The following is a 17,446-nucleotide window of genomic DNA, read 5'->3' as shown; positions in this document are numbered from 1 at the left end:
ATCTTCTACAGTTCTTTCTCTTCATTAATCTTTTGTTTGATCAATTTGCAAGCCACCTCCATCCTGTCCCTTCTTTTCTAGGAAGTTCCTTTTTCTCGTGTGTGGCGCAACAACAAGCAGCCACTTCACTGTGCCTTTTCCCTGGAGCGCTACACTCCTGCCACCACACAACTCTCATGCAAAATCTGTGTCAGACAAGTCAAAGGCCATGAACAGATCCTACAGATCCAGACATCAATTTTAGAGGCAAGTTCTTCCTTCTCCAGTCATATCTCTATCCTCCTTTGATGCTTTGTTTGTGCAAAAGGTGTTCACAGAGTATGGTTATATGTATATTTATGTGAGTTGCATGGGTGATGCACCTAAAAAACCAGGCAGGCTTTCAATTGCACTGTTGTGGTTGCCACCTTCTTTGAATATATGTATGGTAATATATACCTGATTTCTAGGTGCATCACCCACACAACTCATATAAAAAAAACATACAGCATTTTGACTGTACTATCTTGACATTTGTTACCACAACCTGCAGGCATCTCTGAAACAAAAGTTGAACAATTTATCATTATTATGAGTAAAGGACTGTGTGATTCTTGGAAAGTTGTTAGCAAAGAAGAACTAAATTGAATGATAAACTAATTAATCAGGCAGATGTGAGAACAGGCATAGGCAAAAGAAGAATATGAATTGCTAATCAGGAAACACATATTTCTATTCCCCATTGCCCAACCATCACCCCTAAAGAGAAGTTAACAAATCTTTGGCTGTTTATGGAGTGAAATACTCAGATAGCAAGAGGAAGAATCATTTTATAAATGTGCTGAATTACATTTTCATCATAATCAGATTAATTTGCTTTCTGGGAGGGAACAATAATTTGACAGTCCTGATTACAGGTGAAAGAAAGCTACATTGCAAGATGTGATACACTATTTAAAAAAGAATGTTGATATTACAAATGGCTTTTTTTTTTTAAAAAAAGATCATCATAACTGGGCTGTAAACATCCAGAAGGCCACTAGATAGTAGCCAAGTATTAAAATTTACTATATTTGTTTTCTGACATCTAGTGGTTCTTTGGAATTTTTGCAGCCCAGCGATGGTAGCCCTATTTTAATTCTTATTTTCAAAACATAAATACAAGACAAAGTTAATTCAGAAATATATGGGGGGAAATGAGCTCAGTCCTTCCATTTTATCACCGTGAGTGCATTTCATTGGTTTGTTTGTTTGATAAAGCAGGTAGCAGAAGCTTATCTTCAAGGAGCAGAGTACCAAATCTCTTGCATATTTAATTTAAAACAATCTGGAAATATGATGTACTCGCAGCTTTCCTATTGCTTTGCCTTGCTGTTTTTTTTTGAGATGAGCCATAAATGTTATATGAAAAGACTTGTAGAAACATTCCCATGAAATATTTAGCATACACTAGCACCAAGACATTGCAGATAAAGAGCAAAATATCCTGATACGGAAAATATGGAGAAAGAGATATGGAGGAAACATATAAAAGAGGGGGGGAGGTAGTTTGTTACCCATATAGGTTATGGTCTCAGGTATTGCATGGCAAAATGAAAAAGAAAAAGAAAAAGCTGGGAAACGGGCAAATAATGAACTAGAGACATAGAAACTGCTTTAAATCACATCCTCTTGCAAAAGATGACTATAGATCTGTGCTAGCAGGTCTGCTTTTCCTAGAAGAAAAGACTGTAGCCAATCCCTTCAAGTCAAGGTATGAGTAGAAAAAAATAAAACCTAGTAAAAGTAAAGAGTACTCAATAAAATGCAGCAAGGATTGGATTTACTTACTTACTTATTAAAAAATATGGTAAGTTGACCAAATGCACTCTTTTCCCCCACAGTGAAAATAAGGGGTGGACCATTTTTCATTGCGGAGCCTGGGAAATTAGCACCTGCGTTTGTTTGCTTTATACTGAGGGGCACAAGACATGGATTTCGTAACTTGTTAACTAACCTAGTTCCTTTGCATGTTGATTTGATTTATTTTCTCTCTCTTGAAATTATGTTCGGGCTCATTACAGACTGGAATGTAGGAAAACTTCTCCTACATTCCTAAACTGAAAAGATAAGCTACCAGAAGGATGGCTGGAGACTCTCTCCTGATAAGAAAAAGTCTCTTAGTGGCAATGTCATGGTTCCGACAGATGAAACTCTGCAAAAGAACCTTGAGGTATTGTTTACCTTAAAGGATCTTTTATTCGAGCAGCATAGTATCGGCACTTACATAGTCGAAGCCAAAAACTGAATTCCCCTCCCCTGAGCACATAGTATCAAAGCACAATTCCCTCCTTCATTCTGCAGTCATAAATCACATTCCCCAATTAGCTTGAAGCGTGGGCTTCCTCTCCAGTTCTCCAGCCTGCCAATTCTTTATCAGTTCTCAGTTCAATAACCTTGATTCTCACACTATGTTTTAGTGTTGTTATGTCTAGCTGGACTCTCATTCAAACACACACACACACACACACACACACACACACATTCCCAGCATCATCTAACTCTAAAAGGGAAAGGGAAAAAAACTACATTTCCATCTGTTGTCAATGCAAAAACATCCGATGTTAGCAGCATTGACATCAACTGGCAACTGGTTATCTAACTTCAAACAACCTTTGTAGTTGATTTACCCTCAAAAGAGGGTTACTTTTATCCCGTCCAATCAACTTTCCTCTTGCATTTTCTTTGCTGTGTTAAGTACAACAAGGCGTGTAAGATGGGTCTCGGGGGTTCTCCCTTTTCGGAGGGAGATCCCACTTTATCAGGGTACCCTAATAAACTGCTTTTAAATGATCTTCCAACTCGATTGCTGAATTGGGAAGGTAAACCGAGGCAGAACCTAAGGCCAGATTTGGATATCAATACTCAACTTCTTAGCACCTAGTCATGCAAAGTAGCCCACAAGCCTTAGTCCAGTGGGATGAATGTCACATTTCCCACTAACAGTCTTAAAAATAAGATGTTGTTCTGTGTTCACTGCTTAATGAGTTGATGATGCATGTTTCTTTACATGCAGGAGTGAGTGACCAGCAAACCTTCAGAAATTGCTAAAGTGCCATTTTCAGCTTTTCTCCGAACTGGCTTTGCTAGCTGGTAGGAATGTCAGGATCATTCTTGATCTGATTCCAGTTGCCAGATTGATTCAACAACTTGATTTGATTCGAGGTGATAATTTGGGTCAGAGGGATTGGGTTTGGCCGGCAAATCAATGTCCTAATTCACTTTGAAAGGATGATTCCATTCGATCATCTGGGAATCTGACAGAATATTTACAGAGTCATAAATAGATCAGCTTATATCGATGAACAATTAAAGAGCCCCAGATGTCCATTTCTGCTTTACACAGAAATGTTTACAGATGTTTACAGAGTGGATTCTGGTGAATTAAACAAGTTGGTTTGGGAGAAAGAAGAGCCCGCTTTAATCCATTATTTATTTTTTTCCATGTAGAATGAAAGAGGAACAATCACTTTTTTTTCGCACGATGACAACTTTCCTGTTCAGATGGGCCCACAAGCCTTTAAGATACCTTACTCTATCAGGCAGAGAATATGTGCAACTTTTGACACTCCCAGTGCCAAAGGCAAAGACTGGCAGATGTTAGCACAAAAAAATAGCATCAACAGGTAAGCCAAAGCAATTGTGAAAAGCCATCAAATAACAGTTAAAGTAGTGCAGGAATGTTCTAAACCAAGGCTGGGGAACTATGATCCCTTTATGACTTGTGGACTTCAACTCCCAGAATTTCTGAGCCAGCACGGAATGGCTCAGGAATTCTGCTTGTTGAAGTCTACAAGTCATAAAAGGGCCATAGTTCCTCACCCCTGTTCTAAAAGAAGGAGGTAAAAAAAATCGACATAGTGACTATGAGCTTCCAATGGAAGCCCCACCCATTTTTATAAAGGGGCAGGGCTTAGATTGCATCATTTTAAGTCCCATGTTGGCTTTTCTTAACCCCCTTACATACATCCCTGAATTAGTGGCAGTATCCAAGGTTCCCAAATCCCTTCTTTCATCTATAAAAGTAGCACAAACACTAACTTAGCAATGGAAATGTTGAGCAAAATTGGGTCATAAATTGAGGACTAATTAATGGTTGCAAGAATTGGGTATGGTTAGTTTAATGAAGAGAAAGACGAGGGGTGACGTGATAGCAATGTTCCAATATCTCAGGGGCAGCCACAAAGAAGAGGGAGCCAAGCTATTCTCCAAATCACCTGAAGGCCAGACAAGAAGCAACGGATGGAAATTCACCAAAGATAGAAGCACCATAGAACTAAGGAGAAATTTCTTGACAGTGAGAAAAAATAATCAGTGGAACAAAGTTGTGGGTGTTCCAACACTGGAAGCTTTTAAGAAGAGATTGGACAACCAATCTCTGAAATGGTATAGGGTTTCCTGGCTGAGCAGGGGGTTGGACTAGATGACCTCCAAGGACCCTTCCAACTCTGTTATTCTGTGTAATCTGCATTTCAATCTTGAGTTCAATGTACTGAAGACTGTAGCACTATTGTTATCTCAGAAATCACAAGTGTATAATTTGTAATCCTTTTGTTCTGATGAATTGGATTTCCTACTGGGTTTCTACTAATGTTCCATATTTCAGGAATTCAAAGCCAGCCATTCATCATCAGCAGAATCATAATGGTTAGAATTCCTGGGGTGCAGATACACTAGCTTTATCACTGGCATTTTGTTTGATTTTGCTTTGTTTACTTTTATTTTAGCAGAACATTACCCTTTTTGTTCCATCAGACCACTTAGGCTCCTTGATGAAATGCTTGGATTCTCTCTTAAACTGCCTCTGCTTCAATTGAGTAGAAGTTACTTCTTGTTTAGTGCACTTGCCTTAATCTAATGCCTAGTTTATTACTGGAAACAAATGGGCAAAACAGCACGTTCTGAAAAGAGCTGTGCCAATATTTTAATTAAGTATTAGCAAACTATTTAGTTTGCAACTGTGGTGTTGGAGAAGACTCATGAGAGACCCTTGGACTGCAAGGAGATCAACTCTGTCAATCTTAAAGAAAATCAACCTTATCTGCTGTTTGGAAGGACAGGTACTGATGCTGAAGCTCAAATATTTTGGCCTCCTAATCAGAAGACAGGACTCTTTGGAAAAGACCACAGTGTTGGGAAAGATTGAAGGCAAAAGGAGAAGGGGACAACAGAGGATGCTTAGATCGTGTCATCAACGCAATGAACATGAATTTGGGCAAACTCTGGGACACAATGGAGGACAGGGGAGCCTGGTGTGCTATAGTCCATGAAGAGTCAGACACAACGTAGTGACTAAATAGCAATTTAGTTTGCTGTCCTGTACCCTTGCAACAATATTCCAGCATTTGCAAGATTGCCAAATTTCCTCTCTGAGATAGCAATAGCAATAACACTTAGAGTTATATACCACTTCATAGTGCGTGGCAGCTCTCTCTAAATTGTGAGTCATCATATTGCTCCCAACAATCTGGGTGCTCATTTTACTGACCTCGGAAGGATGGAAGGCTGAGTCAACCTTGAGCCTATCAGGATCGAACTCCTGGCAGTGAGCAGAATCAGTCTGCAATACTGCATTCTAACCACTGCGCCACCATGGCTCAGATCTAATATCAAATGCTTCCCACTAACATCAAGGACTGGGATTCTCCAGGGGAGGAAATCCTGAATTCGATAAACTCTCAGAGTGTTAGCAAGAAGGGTATTTGGTTTAAAACAGGAACAAAAAACCTTTCAGGGTCTTCTTCTTCTTCTTCTTCTTCTTCTTCTTCTTCTTCTTCTTCTTCTTCTTCTTCTTCTTCTTCTTTCTTCTTCCTTCTTTCTTCTTCTTGTAATCCTTCCCATTGTGCTGAATATTTATAAAGAAAAAAAGCTATGAAAATGCATAGATGGATATGTGCACCTCTGTTTAGCTGCCTTCCTAGAACATACTTATCCAAATTATTGAATTAACTTATTTTCTGTGTTTCTGTAACATGCTGAAGCAAAAAACTAACCAAGCAAGCTTTGTTCAAACACAAACCCATCAGTAGTTAAATACCCAGTTAAAAACTAACCAAGCTTTTCACAGGAGGCAAACACAGCTCTTAGCTATATGAGAAGCTAAAGTACTAAGCTAATGTTAACTGTGTTTTGGAAAAACAGATCTATCTTATAGGCATTTGATACCTTTACAGTTCTGATTTTGGTAAAGATTGCTCTGCTACAACGAAAATGACTTTTAGCCAAATAGAATTGGAATGTTGTACTGTATAATGAAAAAGATTACGGTATGTTGCGACGTTTCATGAAGACTCAAAGTTCCCTAAAAATAATTGAGAAAGATAACAAATGGTAAAGAACATTAGTGCAGAAATGTTGGTGTGCTTTTCAGCAAGAAGGCCAGAGATCTGGTCTTTTGTTCGGGCATCTGGGTGCAGCCCCCCCACCACTAAGAGAAAATATCGAGTCTCCCCCCAGATCAGAATGGGAAGGAGCATCAGGATAAGGAGATTGATCACTAGTAAAGCTCTCTCTCTCTCTCATCTCTCATCTCTCATATTTCTCTCTCTCTCATCTGTCATCTATCATCTATCTTTCTATCAATCTATCATCTAGCTATCCATCTATCATCTATCTATCTATCATCTATCCATCTATCCATCCATCATATATCTATCTATCTATCTATCTATCTATCTATCTATCTATCTATCTATCTATCTATCTATCTCCTATCTTCTATTTATCAATTTAAATCCCATCACAATCATAGACTCTTGGTGGCTCACAAAACATGCAAGACAGCATAAAATGTAAACAATGCAATGCTTAGAACCTATGCAAACCCCTAAAAGAAATACATAACACCAAGCCCCAAATATCTGGTACTTTCACTGCTACTCCATTACACCAAACTGGCAGTCATCAAACTTAGTATTAACCATCAAGCATTCTGCATTCTTATTTGAGGAATCTGTTTACATGGAGGAAAGCTTTGGAAATCCTTTCATTTCACAGCTGCCCATGTCCACCCCCATGTAGTTTGTGCTCATGACCCAGACTTGTTTTTTTTTAACAGACTGTCTTTCCTGATGCCATCAAAAGCCAAACTGGTGGTAGCGGGGGAGAGAACCAAGAAACAAACAATTCAGAAGGAATCATAGAATAGGTTTAAAGAATGATGTTGATGTTTGAGAACTTCACCTTAAAACAGTTGAACTAGGTAGGGGTGGGTTGAATGAGAGATCTCATATAGGTATAGGTTCTCCTACTTGAGCAGCGGGCTGGACTAGAAAACCTCCAAGGTCCCTTCTAGCTCCTATTCTATTCTATTCTATTCTATTCTATTCTATTCTATTCTATTCTATTCTATTCTATTCTATTCTATTCTATTCTATTCTATTCTATTCTATTCTATTCTATTCTATTCTATTCTATTCTATTCTATTCTATTCTATTCTATTCTATTCTGTTCTGTTCTGTTCTGTTCTGTTCTGTTCTGTTCTGTTCTGTTCTGTTCTGTTCTGTTCTATTCTATTCTATTCTATTCTATTCTATTCTGTTCTGTTCTGTTCTATTCTATTCTATTCTATTCTATTCTATTCTATTCTATTCTATTCTGTTCTGTTCTGTTCTGTTCTGTTCTGTTCTGTTCTGTTCTGTTCTGTTCTATTCTATTCTATTCTATTCTATTCTATTCTATTCTATTCTATTCTATTCTGTTCTGTTCTATTCTATTCTATTCTATTCTATTCTATTCTATTCTATTCTATTCTATTCTGTTCTGTTCTATTCTATTCTATTCTATTCTATTCTATTCTATTCTATTCTATTCTGTTCTGTTCTGTTCTGTTCTGTTCTGTTCTGTTCTGTTCTGTTCTGTTCTATTCTGTTCTGTTCTATTCTATTCTATTCTATTCTATTCTATTCTGTTCTATTCTATTCTATTCTATTCTATTCTATTCTATTCTATTCTATTCTGTTCTGTTCTGTTCTGTTCTGTTCTGTTCTGTTCTGTTCTGTTCTGTTCTGTTCTATTCTATTCTATTCTATTCTATTCTATTCTATTCTATTCTATTCTATTCTATTCTATTCTATTCTATTCCTTCTTCTTGTCCCTTAGCAGTCTCCCATGACTATAAAATCCAAATTCTATACCTATAAAATTATAAATTATAAACATAAAATTAAAAAAACAACAACACTTACATACATATACAATTCTTTTAAAATAATGGCTTTTGTCCTAAATGCTGAATTGAGGCATTTGTCAGCATAGCTGTTTGGAACAGGAGTGTCTTAAGACTCTGAAGCATTTATAATTTCTGTTGAGAGCACTAATTGTACCTGGAGAGAAAAAAAGAAGGGGGCATCTTCAGGCAAATTGGAACAGGATTTTCTTTTCCTAAATGTTTGGACTTGAGTCCTCAACCTGCAGCCTACAAGCCAGAAGCTGTGGTGTTTGAAACAAATAGATGGCTTTATATTTTCTTGTGACATTTTATTTATTATGTTATGTTCATTTCTATCTCTTTGGGTGTCACTTTTAGGAGATGTGTTATTAATTAAAAAAACACAAGAAGGGGATTGTTGTTGTTGCTATTGCATTGTTGGTCTAGATAGTTTGCAAAATGGCTATATTTGGTATCATAGCAATGAATGAAGAACAGAACAGAACAAAACAGAACAGAATATAATAAACACAAGTAAACGTGGCTTTGATGTAAAAAGACTTGCTTTCAAAAATGTGTACATTAAGAGAGTGTGCATTCAAAATATTCATGTGAACTTTTTCTGAATTTATAGTACAGAATTTGTAATACCTTTTTTTTTGCATTTGTGGAGCCAAGCAGAACTTACAGTTGGCAAGATGAGAAAACTGGCAGATAGTGTTATCTATCCATATTTGTTTCCTTAGGGTCAGTGGTCAAGATCATGCTACGGCAAGGGGGGGGAAGATAGGAATGAAAATCAGGAAGGATTGTGTGTCTCCTCATTCCTTATCAGAAGTCATTAATCTTTGCATCTCACACAACACAATCTGCAGTTGCAATCTTAACCATGTCCAGAAAGAACATTATCCCAGTTTCTCTTTATCTCTGAGAAATATGACTCCTGTTGTGTCCTCTGTATCTCTGCTGGTATTGATGTACAGCGTTGTAAACTATGCAAAGTCTAAATTTTAGACTATGCATATTGCTTTCTTTACTCTTTCTACCTGATCACATGCTCTTTTAAAAGTTACACCAAGCACGTGCAGTCTTAGGTTAAAAGGGCATAGCTTCTGATTGGATCGGCAAGTCTTTTGTTTAATTTTATTTTTAAACAATGGAAAACTCTGTCCATTCCAAAGTGGACAGGTCTGGGACTCATTAGACAATTATATAGATGGATTCTGCTTTTTCCTCTTATAAGAGGGGTGGGCGTCTGTGACCCCTTTACACCTTGTGGACTCCCAGAATTCCAGAGCCAGCAGGAGTTGAGACCCATAGGTTGAGGCGCATCCCTGTCTTATACCTATATTTTCCACAACTCACAGTTTTCTGACATAAGTAAAGTTAAGGTAAAGGTTCCCCCGCACATGCGTGCTAGTCGTTTCCAACTCTAAGGGCCGGTGCTCATCTCCGTTTCAAAGCCGAAGAGCCAGCGCTTGTCTGACATAGGTAGGGAATATAATGGGAAATCCATTTTCTGCCTACCAAGCTCTACTTCTCCCATCGATTAGAACTTTGCGTTGACCCAACTGACAGCAGTTCTTTTAGTCACCATTCAAAGTTAACAACGGCACTGGAAAAAAGTAACGTACGACCATTTTTTCACATTTATGACCATTGCAGCATCCCCATGGTCACGTGATTTACATTTGGATGCTTGGTTATGCAGGTTGCATTGTCCCAGGGTCATGTGACCATCTATTGCGACCTTCTGACTCACTTAACAACCATGTTACCAATTTAACAATGGCAGTGGTTCACTTAATATAGGCAGCAAGAAAAGTCGCCAAGTGGGACAGAACTCACTCAATAAAGTTCTCACTGAGCAACCTAAATTCTGGACTCAATTGTGTGTTCGTAAGTTGAGGACTTCCTGTACTTTTTTTTTTTTTGGATGGATCTTCACATCTCATTTTCTAGCAAAAAAGAAAAAAGAAAAGAAAGCACATAAAGCGGCAGTCCCAGCGTTGTGATAAAGGGAATTGGGGTAATTTACAACTTGGAAATTATAAATATCAAACATTAAATATAAATATTAATGGGAAACTAAAACTAATTAAGCAGGACATTGATTGTCTAAAAAGTTTGAATGTTTAAAACAACTAGGTAAAAAAGGTAAAGGTTCCCCCGCACATGCGTGCTAGTCGTTTCCGACTCTAGGGGCCGGTGCTCATCTCCGTTTCAAAGCCAAAGAACCAGCGCTTGTCCGAGGACGTCTCCGTGGTCATGTGGCCGGCATGACTAGACGCCAAAGGCGCACGGAACGCTGTTACCTTCCCACCATAGTGGTCCCTATTTTTCTACTTGCATTTTTACGTGCTTTCAAACTGCTAGGTTGGCAGAAGCTGGGACGAGTAACAGGCGCTCACTCTGCTATGCGGCACTCAGGATTCGACCCGTCAAACTGCCGACCTTCCGAACAACTAGGATATGTATAAACTAAACATTATTGATAAATGTAAGAAAGTTATTTTTTATTTAATTGAGATAATAAGAATTGTATTAATTTAAATAAGAGGCAGTAAATACTAAGGGGAAAAGAAAGGAAACATTTAATGTAATAGTTTGAGCTCTGTACTAAAGATATTTGTATCTTATTAAATTATTGAACAATTCAGCCGCCATGTTGCTTTTCAAATATTTAAATGTAAAACTAGAAAATCAATAAAATTTTCTTTTAAAAAAAAAGCAGTGGTCCCAGCGTAACAGTGTTGCCAGTGACACTTGGCAACTGGCATGTAGTTATGACGGTTCCAGTGTCTCGGGGTCATGTGATCACCTTTGACAACCTTCTGTCAAGCAAAGTCAATGGAGAAGCCAGATTCACTTTACAACTATGTTAGGAATTTAACACCTAGAGTGATTCACATAACAATTATTTATTTATTTTAATTCCATTTATATCCCGCCCTTCTCCGAAGACTCAGGGCGGCTTACAAGCTTAGCAGTAGCCTTCATTCGATGTATATGCCTGCTTGTTAGGGCTTTCACACACCCCCCAAGCGGCATTATTACAAAGTCAGCTTAATTGCCCCCAACAATCTGGGTCCTCATTTTACCTACCTCGGAAGGATGGAAGGCTGAGTCAACCTTGAGCCTGGTGGGATGCGAACCTGCACTAATTGCAGGCAGCTGGTGTTACTTAAGGAGGCATTAGCCCACTGCTCCACCAAGGCTCTGATGGCAAGAAAGGTCGTAAAATGGGACATAATTCGCTTAACAACTATCTCGCTTAGCAACAGAAATTTTGGGCTCTATTGTGGTTGTAAGTTGAGTGTCTTTTTGTTTAGAGAATGTTTCTACAAGCAGGGGCATTATAGCTATTGTTGCTTTTTACGCTTTTAATCTACCTTAATATAACTAATATAGTTATATTTTTTGAAGTTGTATGGTATAGTTATATATAACAGTAGAAGGTTTATGTGTAGTAAAAAGGTAAAATATATAGATGCCTTCACTCACATACATTATTTTCCTATCTCACTCAAAAGTGAGACAAACAAACTCAACTAGGTTTCAATTTGTGCTGAACAATTAAAAAACGAGCAATGCCAGCTGCAACCGTGGCGGTTTTAATAGCGAATTCAAGAATTCAAATATTATTGAATATTATTTCAATCATCCTTCCAATCCCATCTGTAAATATAAATCTGCTCCTCTTTACTATGGGTGAGAAACATAAACAGAGTGTCCTAAATGTAGATTATGAAGGATTTGCAAAAGAATTCACAATAAACCACTTGATTAAATTATGTATGTATTAATGTATGGACTTGAATTGAAAGTTTAAAAAGCCAAAGCATATTTGGAAATGACAATGATTCTGATTGAAAGTCATTCCATTAGGATGTCTTCAAACCTGGGCAGGTCCTCTGTAAAATATTTACTTTTTGATTACTTCAACCCTTCAGTCATAAAATGAAGATTACATTTTGCTAGGAATGATGAGATAAAGTTTCATACCTCTGGGCAGGTAAACTAATTTTTATCTCTAGCATCTCTTTGTTGCAACTGGAAGAGAAGGGAATTTCATATGTAACAAAAAATGATGAAAACTAGGCAGTTAAGAAATGAACCACCTATGCTTCATTCTGCTGCTCACAACAAGCAACAATATTCCCAGCTTGCTCCCATTGTCAGGCACAAGTAACCAGGAACAGAAGTTAAGTTCAATGCCCTAAAACTTTATTACATGCTGCCTATACACAAGAATCTGTTCTATTAATAAACAATCTAGATAAGAGTGAATGGAATTCATGGGGAGGAGGAGGCTTTACTTTGGGAGCACAGTGACTCCAAACATATGATATGTTTGACCCCACCCTCAGGATCAGCTTGATTATGTCCTACATCCATGAGTAATATACATAAATCAAACATCAACTGGATTAGACTGGATTAAATAACATTTTATTCCAAATTCTATGTTCTGATTGAGGAAAGGCAAAGTTGTGCCTTTCCTTAATATCCACTTAATATACCAATTTCGTGCATGATTCCTTTAGATATCTACAATTTTATTTTAAGTAAATGCAAATCAAATGCATCCATGGATCTCAATATTACATATTTCCTAGATTTTATCAGGTTTATTGCTGAATCTGGATTTGGAGTGGGCATATCTATGCATTTTGTTTGTCTTCAGTTTCTTAATTTTCCTTACTGCAAATTCATTGCTATCCATTATTTTATGAAATCAACAAAGTAACAATATGTTTTGAAAAGAGCCTTGGTGGAGCAGTGGGCTAATGCCTCCTTAAGTAACACCAGCTACCTGCAATTAGTGCAGGTTCGAGTCTCACCAGGCTCAAGGTTGACTCAGCCTTCCATCCTTCCGAGGTAGGTAAAATGAGGACCCAGATTGTTGGGGGCAATTAAGCTGACTTTGTAATAATGCCGCTTGGGGGGTGGGCGAAAGCCTTAATAAGCAGGCATATACATAGAATGAAGGCTATTGCTAAGCACATTGATTTGTGCTTTAGATTGTAAGCCACCCTGAGTCTTCGGAGAAGGGCGGGATATAAATGGGATTTTTTTAAAAAATGAATTATTTATGTTTACACCTGCTAATATACACATTTTTTAATATATGCTTCTTGGCATCAACATTTTCTGCAAGCAAATTTCCCCTCCTACACATACTTTTGCTTGAACTTTTTTAATTGCAAGCCACCTCCTATATTCTGAAAGTATCAGTTTTATTGCATATATGCATTCCAGTTCACATCTATAGAAGTGGGAGAGCACCAAACAATACCAAGTAGATAGGAATAGTCATTCAAATGAAGTGATTAATCTGAGTGCTGTTTGTTTATTTTCTGCAGGGTAACTGAGCAATTTTCATTTTTGTAAGTTTGTCTGCAAGTCAACCTCATAATGGATGTAAAGCATTCCTTCATGCCTTTTGTTCCAAAGTTCCTAAAATCCATTTAGAAAGATACTAGTCAGGATTGTTTAGCTCACATTGCTGTTCTCATTAAAACAGATAGGGATCACTGCCAATGAAACATAAATTCTGGTTTATTTATGTATACCCACTTAAAATGTCAAGATGCCATGATGTGAGTCAGAGCTGAGAAGTGAACGATTTTTTTTTATTAAACTCTTCAATGTTTCATATATTATGCAAATCCTATCATACGAGTTTGGAATTTCCTAAATGAACTATCATAGAGGCAAGAGGATCCATCTCTTCCCCAATCACTCTCTTCCAATCATCTTGTGCATGTCATTCTATGAAGATCACAGATGGTTATGAGAAAATCTTCCCAATCTTAGCATTCAAGCATCTGTGAGTCATTGTGAACTGTTCAAGTAGAAATCAGTGCTAGATTACAACTTGGTCTGCTGAGGTTTCATAAAATAACACTTAGAAGGCAGCAACAATGGGTCGGTGGGGGGGCAGTAGTTGGGTTTTGAACCCAGTTCATGACCTACAATCAAAATGATTCCTTCATTTTAACTAGTAGTAAGACTAGTTCCATAGCTCAGCTGACATGAAGCTGTGGGACAGGACAGAAGGTTCTCACCTGCAAATTCATATATTTGAAGCATGTCTTAGATTCACAATAAAAGAATAATGTAATTGGCTTGAACTCACTCTCTGTCTCTCTCTCCTATCTGCCATTTGCCAAAGCTAGACCAGCTGTGTGCCTGGGCAAAAGTCTCTTTGGGCTTTGCCAAGAACGTGGTTGGGGAAGCAAAGAATATGTTCTGCAGCATGACTTGCCAAAGCTTTTTTGTGAGCCATGTTGGAGAATGTGTCTCTTGCCTCATCTGTCATTGTTTAGCAAAGAGTTTGAGGGAAACTATGCTGGAGAAGAGAAATAGCAACATCCTCTACATACTGTATGGTGTTCCTGTTTCTAGCTTTGGTAAGCAGTCTAGAGAAAGTTCTTTTGAAGCAACATTCACCAAAACTTGGCTAGGACTATTAGAGTATGTATAACACCTTCTAGTCACTTCAGCCTTCAGTTTGGTGGACAACTTGCTTCAGAAAGCAGCTTCAGGCCTATGTGTTGCATGCACTCATCAAAACAAATCACCCCTTTAGAGAGTCTCAGTCATCAGGATACGAACTGTCCCTGGGTGGAATCCAGAAGGTCTCAGAATAGTGGTTCTTCTACAAAGATGGCAGCAAAAGTATAACTTCTCCAAATGTACATGCATGGATTATGTATGGACATTTAGTGGCTCGTATGTATGCAAATCTAGTTATGCAAATACTTACTTGCTCCAAAACCTTGCTTAGAACATTTTCCCAAGGGAAATAATCCAAGTTAATTTGTAAAGAGGCAGCTTGAGAATAATGTGCATGCAAAAACTAGTTTGCTCTATCACAGCCATTGCAAACAAATGAACATTTCCATAATTTATGTGCACACATTTCAGCTGGTTTAAGTGACAAAGGGCAATAGAAGAAGGCAGGGTTAATGCTAATACCTCCATAGAGCAGGAGTGCATGCCTTTCTTTCAGCCAAGAGGTGCACTTTTTAATTATTTTGGTCTTAGAAGGTGTTCAAGGTTATGCGGTGTCATCAAGTCCAAGAGGTTGGCAAATTATGTACTTCCTCTTTTCTTCAAGAGCCAATGGATAGAACACAATAAATGTCTATTAAGACTTGTGGAGGCTCAATGCATTTGCACTATTTTGGAGGGCAAAGTAATAATGCTTCCCTGAAGATCAATAATTTTGTAGCTGAGTTTGAGTGAAGATCTTTGGGTTGTCCAAGAGCCACAGATTATTTCCCTTTACAGGTTTTTATAGGAAGGCAAAAAGGAGTTCCTGTCTCTAGCACTGAAGTGTTAGTAAATTTATAACTAGGTTAAATGTAACCTGGTTGCCAATCCAGCATTATATTCCCATAGTGAGAATGAAAGGTCTTTGGGAAGGAGACATAACCCTATATGGTATTCTTTGGAAAGTGATGCTCTCATGCAGTGGGGATGATCCACAGCCCTTGCAATGTGACCCTGCAGCTTTAATTACAAAGAAAGAGGGCTTTGATTATTCAAGTTGTTTCCTATTCAGAATGATCATAAACAAAAGAATGAGGAGCCCTGGTGGTGTGGTGGTTAGAATGCAGTATTGCAAGCAAACTCTACCCACAACCTGGAGTTCAATCCTGACCAGCTCAAGGTTGACTTAACCTTCCATCCTTCTGAGGTCAGTAAAATGAGTGCAACATGTTGACATTGTAAACCACCCAGTGAGTGCTGTAAAGCACTGTGGGACAGTGTATAAGTTAAGTACTATTGCTATTGCTATTACCATGATACAACATTTATCAGGACTTCAAGAGAAGGTAGGGGAACTGGAAGCAATAAATGTTATAGTTTAGAGCAGAAATAAAACATCACCAGGCTTTCAGATGTTGCATTCCAGCTTCCAGCACTCCATTCCATTTTTTTTTTGCCAACAATGCAGACTAGGTTTGCCTTCATGCAAAGTTCAGGCAGGAAGTCCTAGCAGACAGAAAAGCCCCTTGTTGCTTATCTCAAAAAGCATGGAGGCATTGGAAACACGATTATCAAATATATGAAAGAATCCATGAAGAATTCTGAGAGTGTTCAACGAGAACATCTAGGAAGAAATCTGTTAGTTGAATGGAAACCATTATATACAACAGAACATAAAGGAAGAGATGGTTCCTTTCTTGGAGGAAATCGTTTTCTTGATGCTACATGCAAGAAGTAGATGTATTGGTTAGCCTCCCCACCTCACCCTATTATTCAGTTTGCCCCATAACCAATAATGTTTGCAAAGTTAACAGATAGGGAGAGTAAAAGATGAACTGAGCTGAGAAAATTGGGAGTTGATCCAAGTTAAAAGGTAAAGGTAAAGGTTCCCCCGCACATGCGTGCTAGTCGTTTCCGACTCTAGGGGCCGGTGCTCATCTCTGTTTCATAGGCGAAGAGCCAGCGCTTGTCCGAGGACGTCTCCGTGGTCATGTGGCCGGCATGACTAGACGCCAAAGACGCACGGAACGGTGTTACCTTCCAAGTTAGAATGGAGCATATTAGAGGAGAAGGGGTCATTTGAAACCAGTGCCAAAATTTGTGAGAATCTTTGCCCACAGGAGTTCAGTTTTCAATTTGCATCTTAGACTGCCTCTAACTCTAACCTTTCTCTCTCTTTTTGCCTCCTTTTTGCCTTCTGTTTTTCTCTAGGAATTTGTCTTATTTTGCTACACACCACAGCCCCTCTGCGGTCATTTTGGACTTATGGGAAGCCAGACACCAGCACGATGGTGACTTAGACTCTCTAGCTTGTGCTCTGGAAGAAATAGGAAGGACACAATCCCAAATTTCTAACCTTACAGAAACTCAGATGGAGGAATCCAACTTCAGCTACAGCAGACAGAATGGACTTTAGCCATTGCTTTTCGTTCATAGAGTCGAGAGCAAGCTTGCACTGGAATGGAGTTCCTGTTCACAGGGAAGAAGCCACACGTCCTGATTTCACCCAATGCATTTGCACCAACTTTTACTCAGTGGTGTCACTCCTTCTGCCCTCAAGCCACGTCCCATTTGGAGGAACAGAAGAAGCTGGTAAACCACAACTATTACACAGAGACTTTTCTATGCTGGACAAAAAGGAAAAACACCGCCTCCCCCCTCCACACACACATACACACACTTGCATGTACACAAACAAATTCTCTGCTTGTGTGCTAACAATCCTTCAGGCACAAAGTGTGTATGAATACACAGTGCTTCAAACAAGAAAAGAAAAT

At 38.4% G+C, this 17,446-nt stretch overlaps 1 protein-coding gene across 1 annotated transcript in view; it reads left to right on the top strand.

Annotated features, from left to right (window-relative positions):
- Nucleotides 1-17,085, top strand: part of UNC5D (unc-5 netrin receptor D) — a gene marked incomplete at both ends in the record, with an annotated part of 191,583 nt that extends 174,498 nt beyond the window's left edge. Inside the window, 3 exons of the mRNA XM_083368889.1 lie at nucleotides 82-246; nucleotides 3,469-3,644; nucleotides 16,881-17,085. Of these exons, the coding sequence (XP_083225015.1) occupies nucleotides 82-246; nucleotides 3,469-3,644; nucleotides 16,881-17,085 (546 nt within the window). The remainder of the gene's footprint in view (nucleotides 1-81; nucleotides 247-3,468; nucleotides 3,645-16,880) is intronic.
- Between the last annotated feature and the right edge of the window lie 361 nt (nucleotides 17,086-17,446).

This window comes from Vipera ursinii, assembly GCF_947247035.1.
Source record: "Vipera ursinii genome assembly, chromosome: 8".
NCBI classification, from domain to species: Eukaryota; Metazoa; Chordata; class Lepidosauria; order Squamata; family Viperidae; genus Vipera; species Vipera ursinii.
This window is presented reverse-complemented; position numbering and strand designations above follow the sequence as displayed.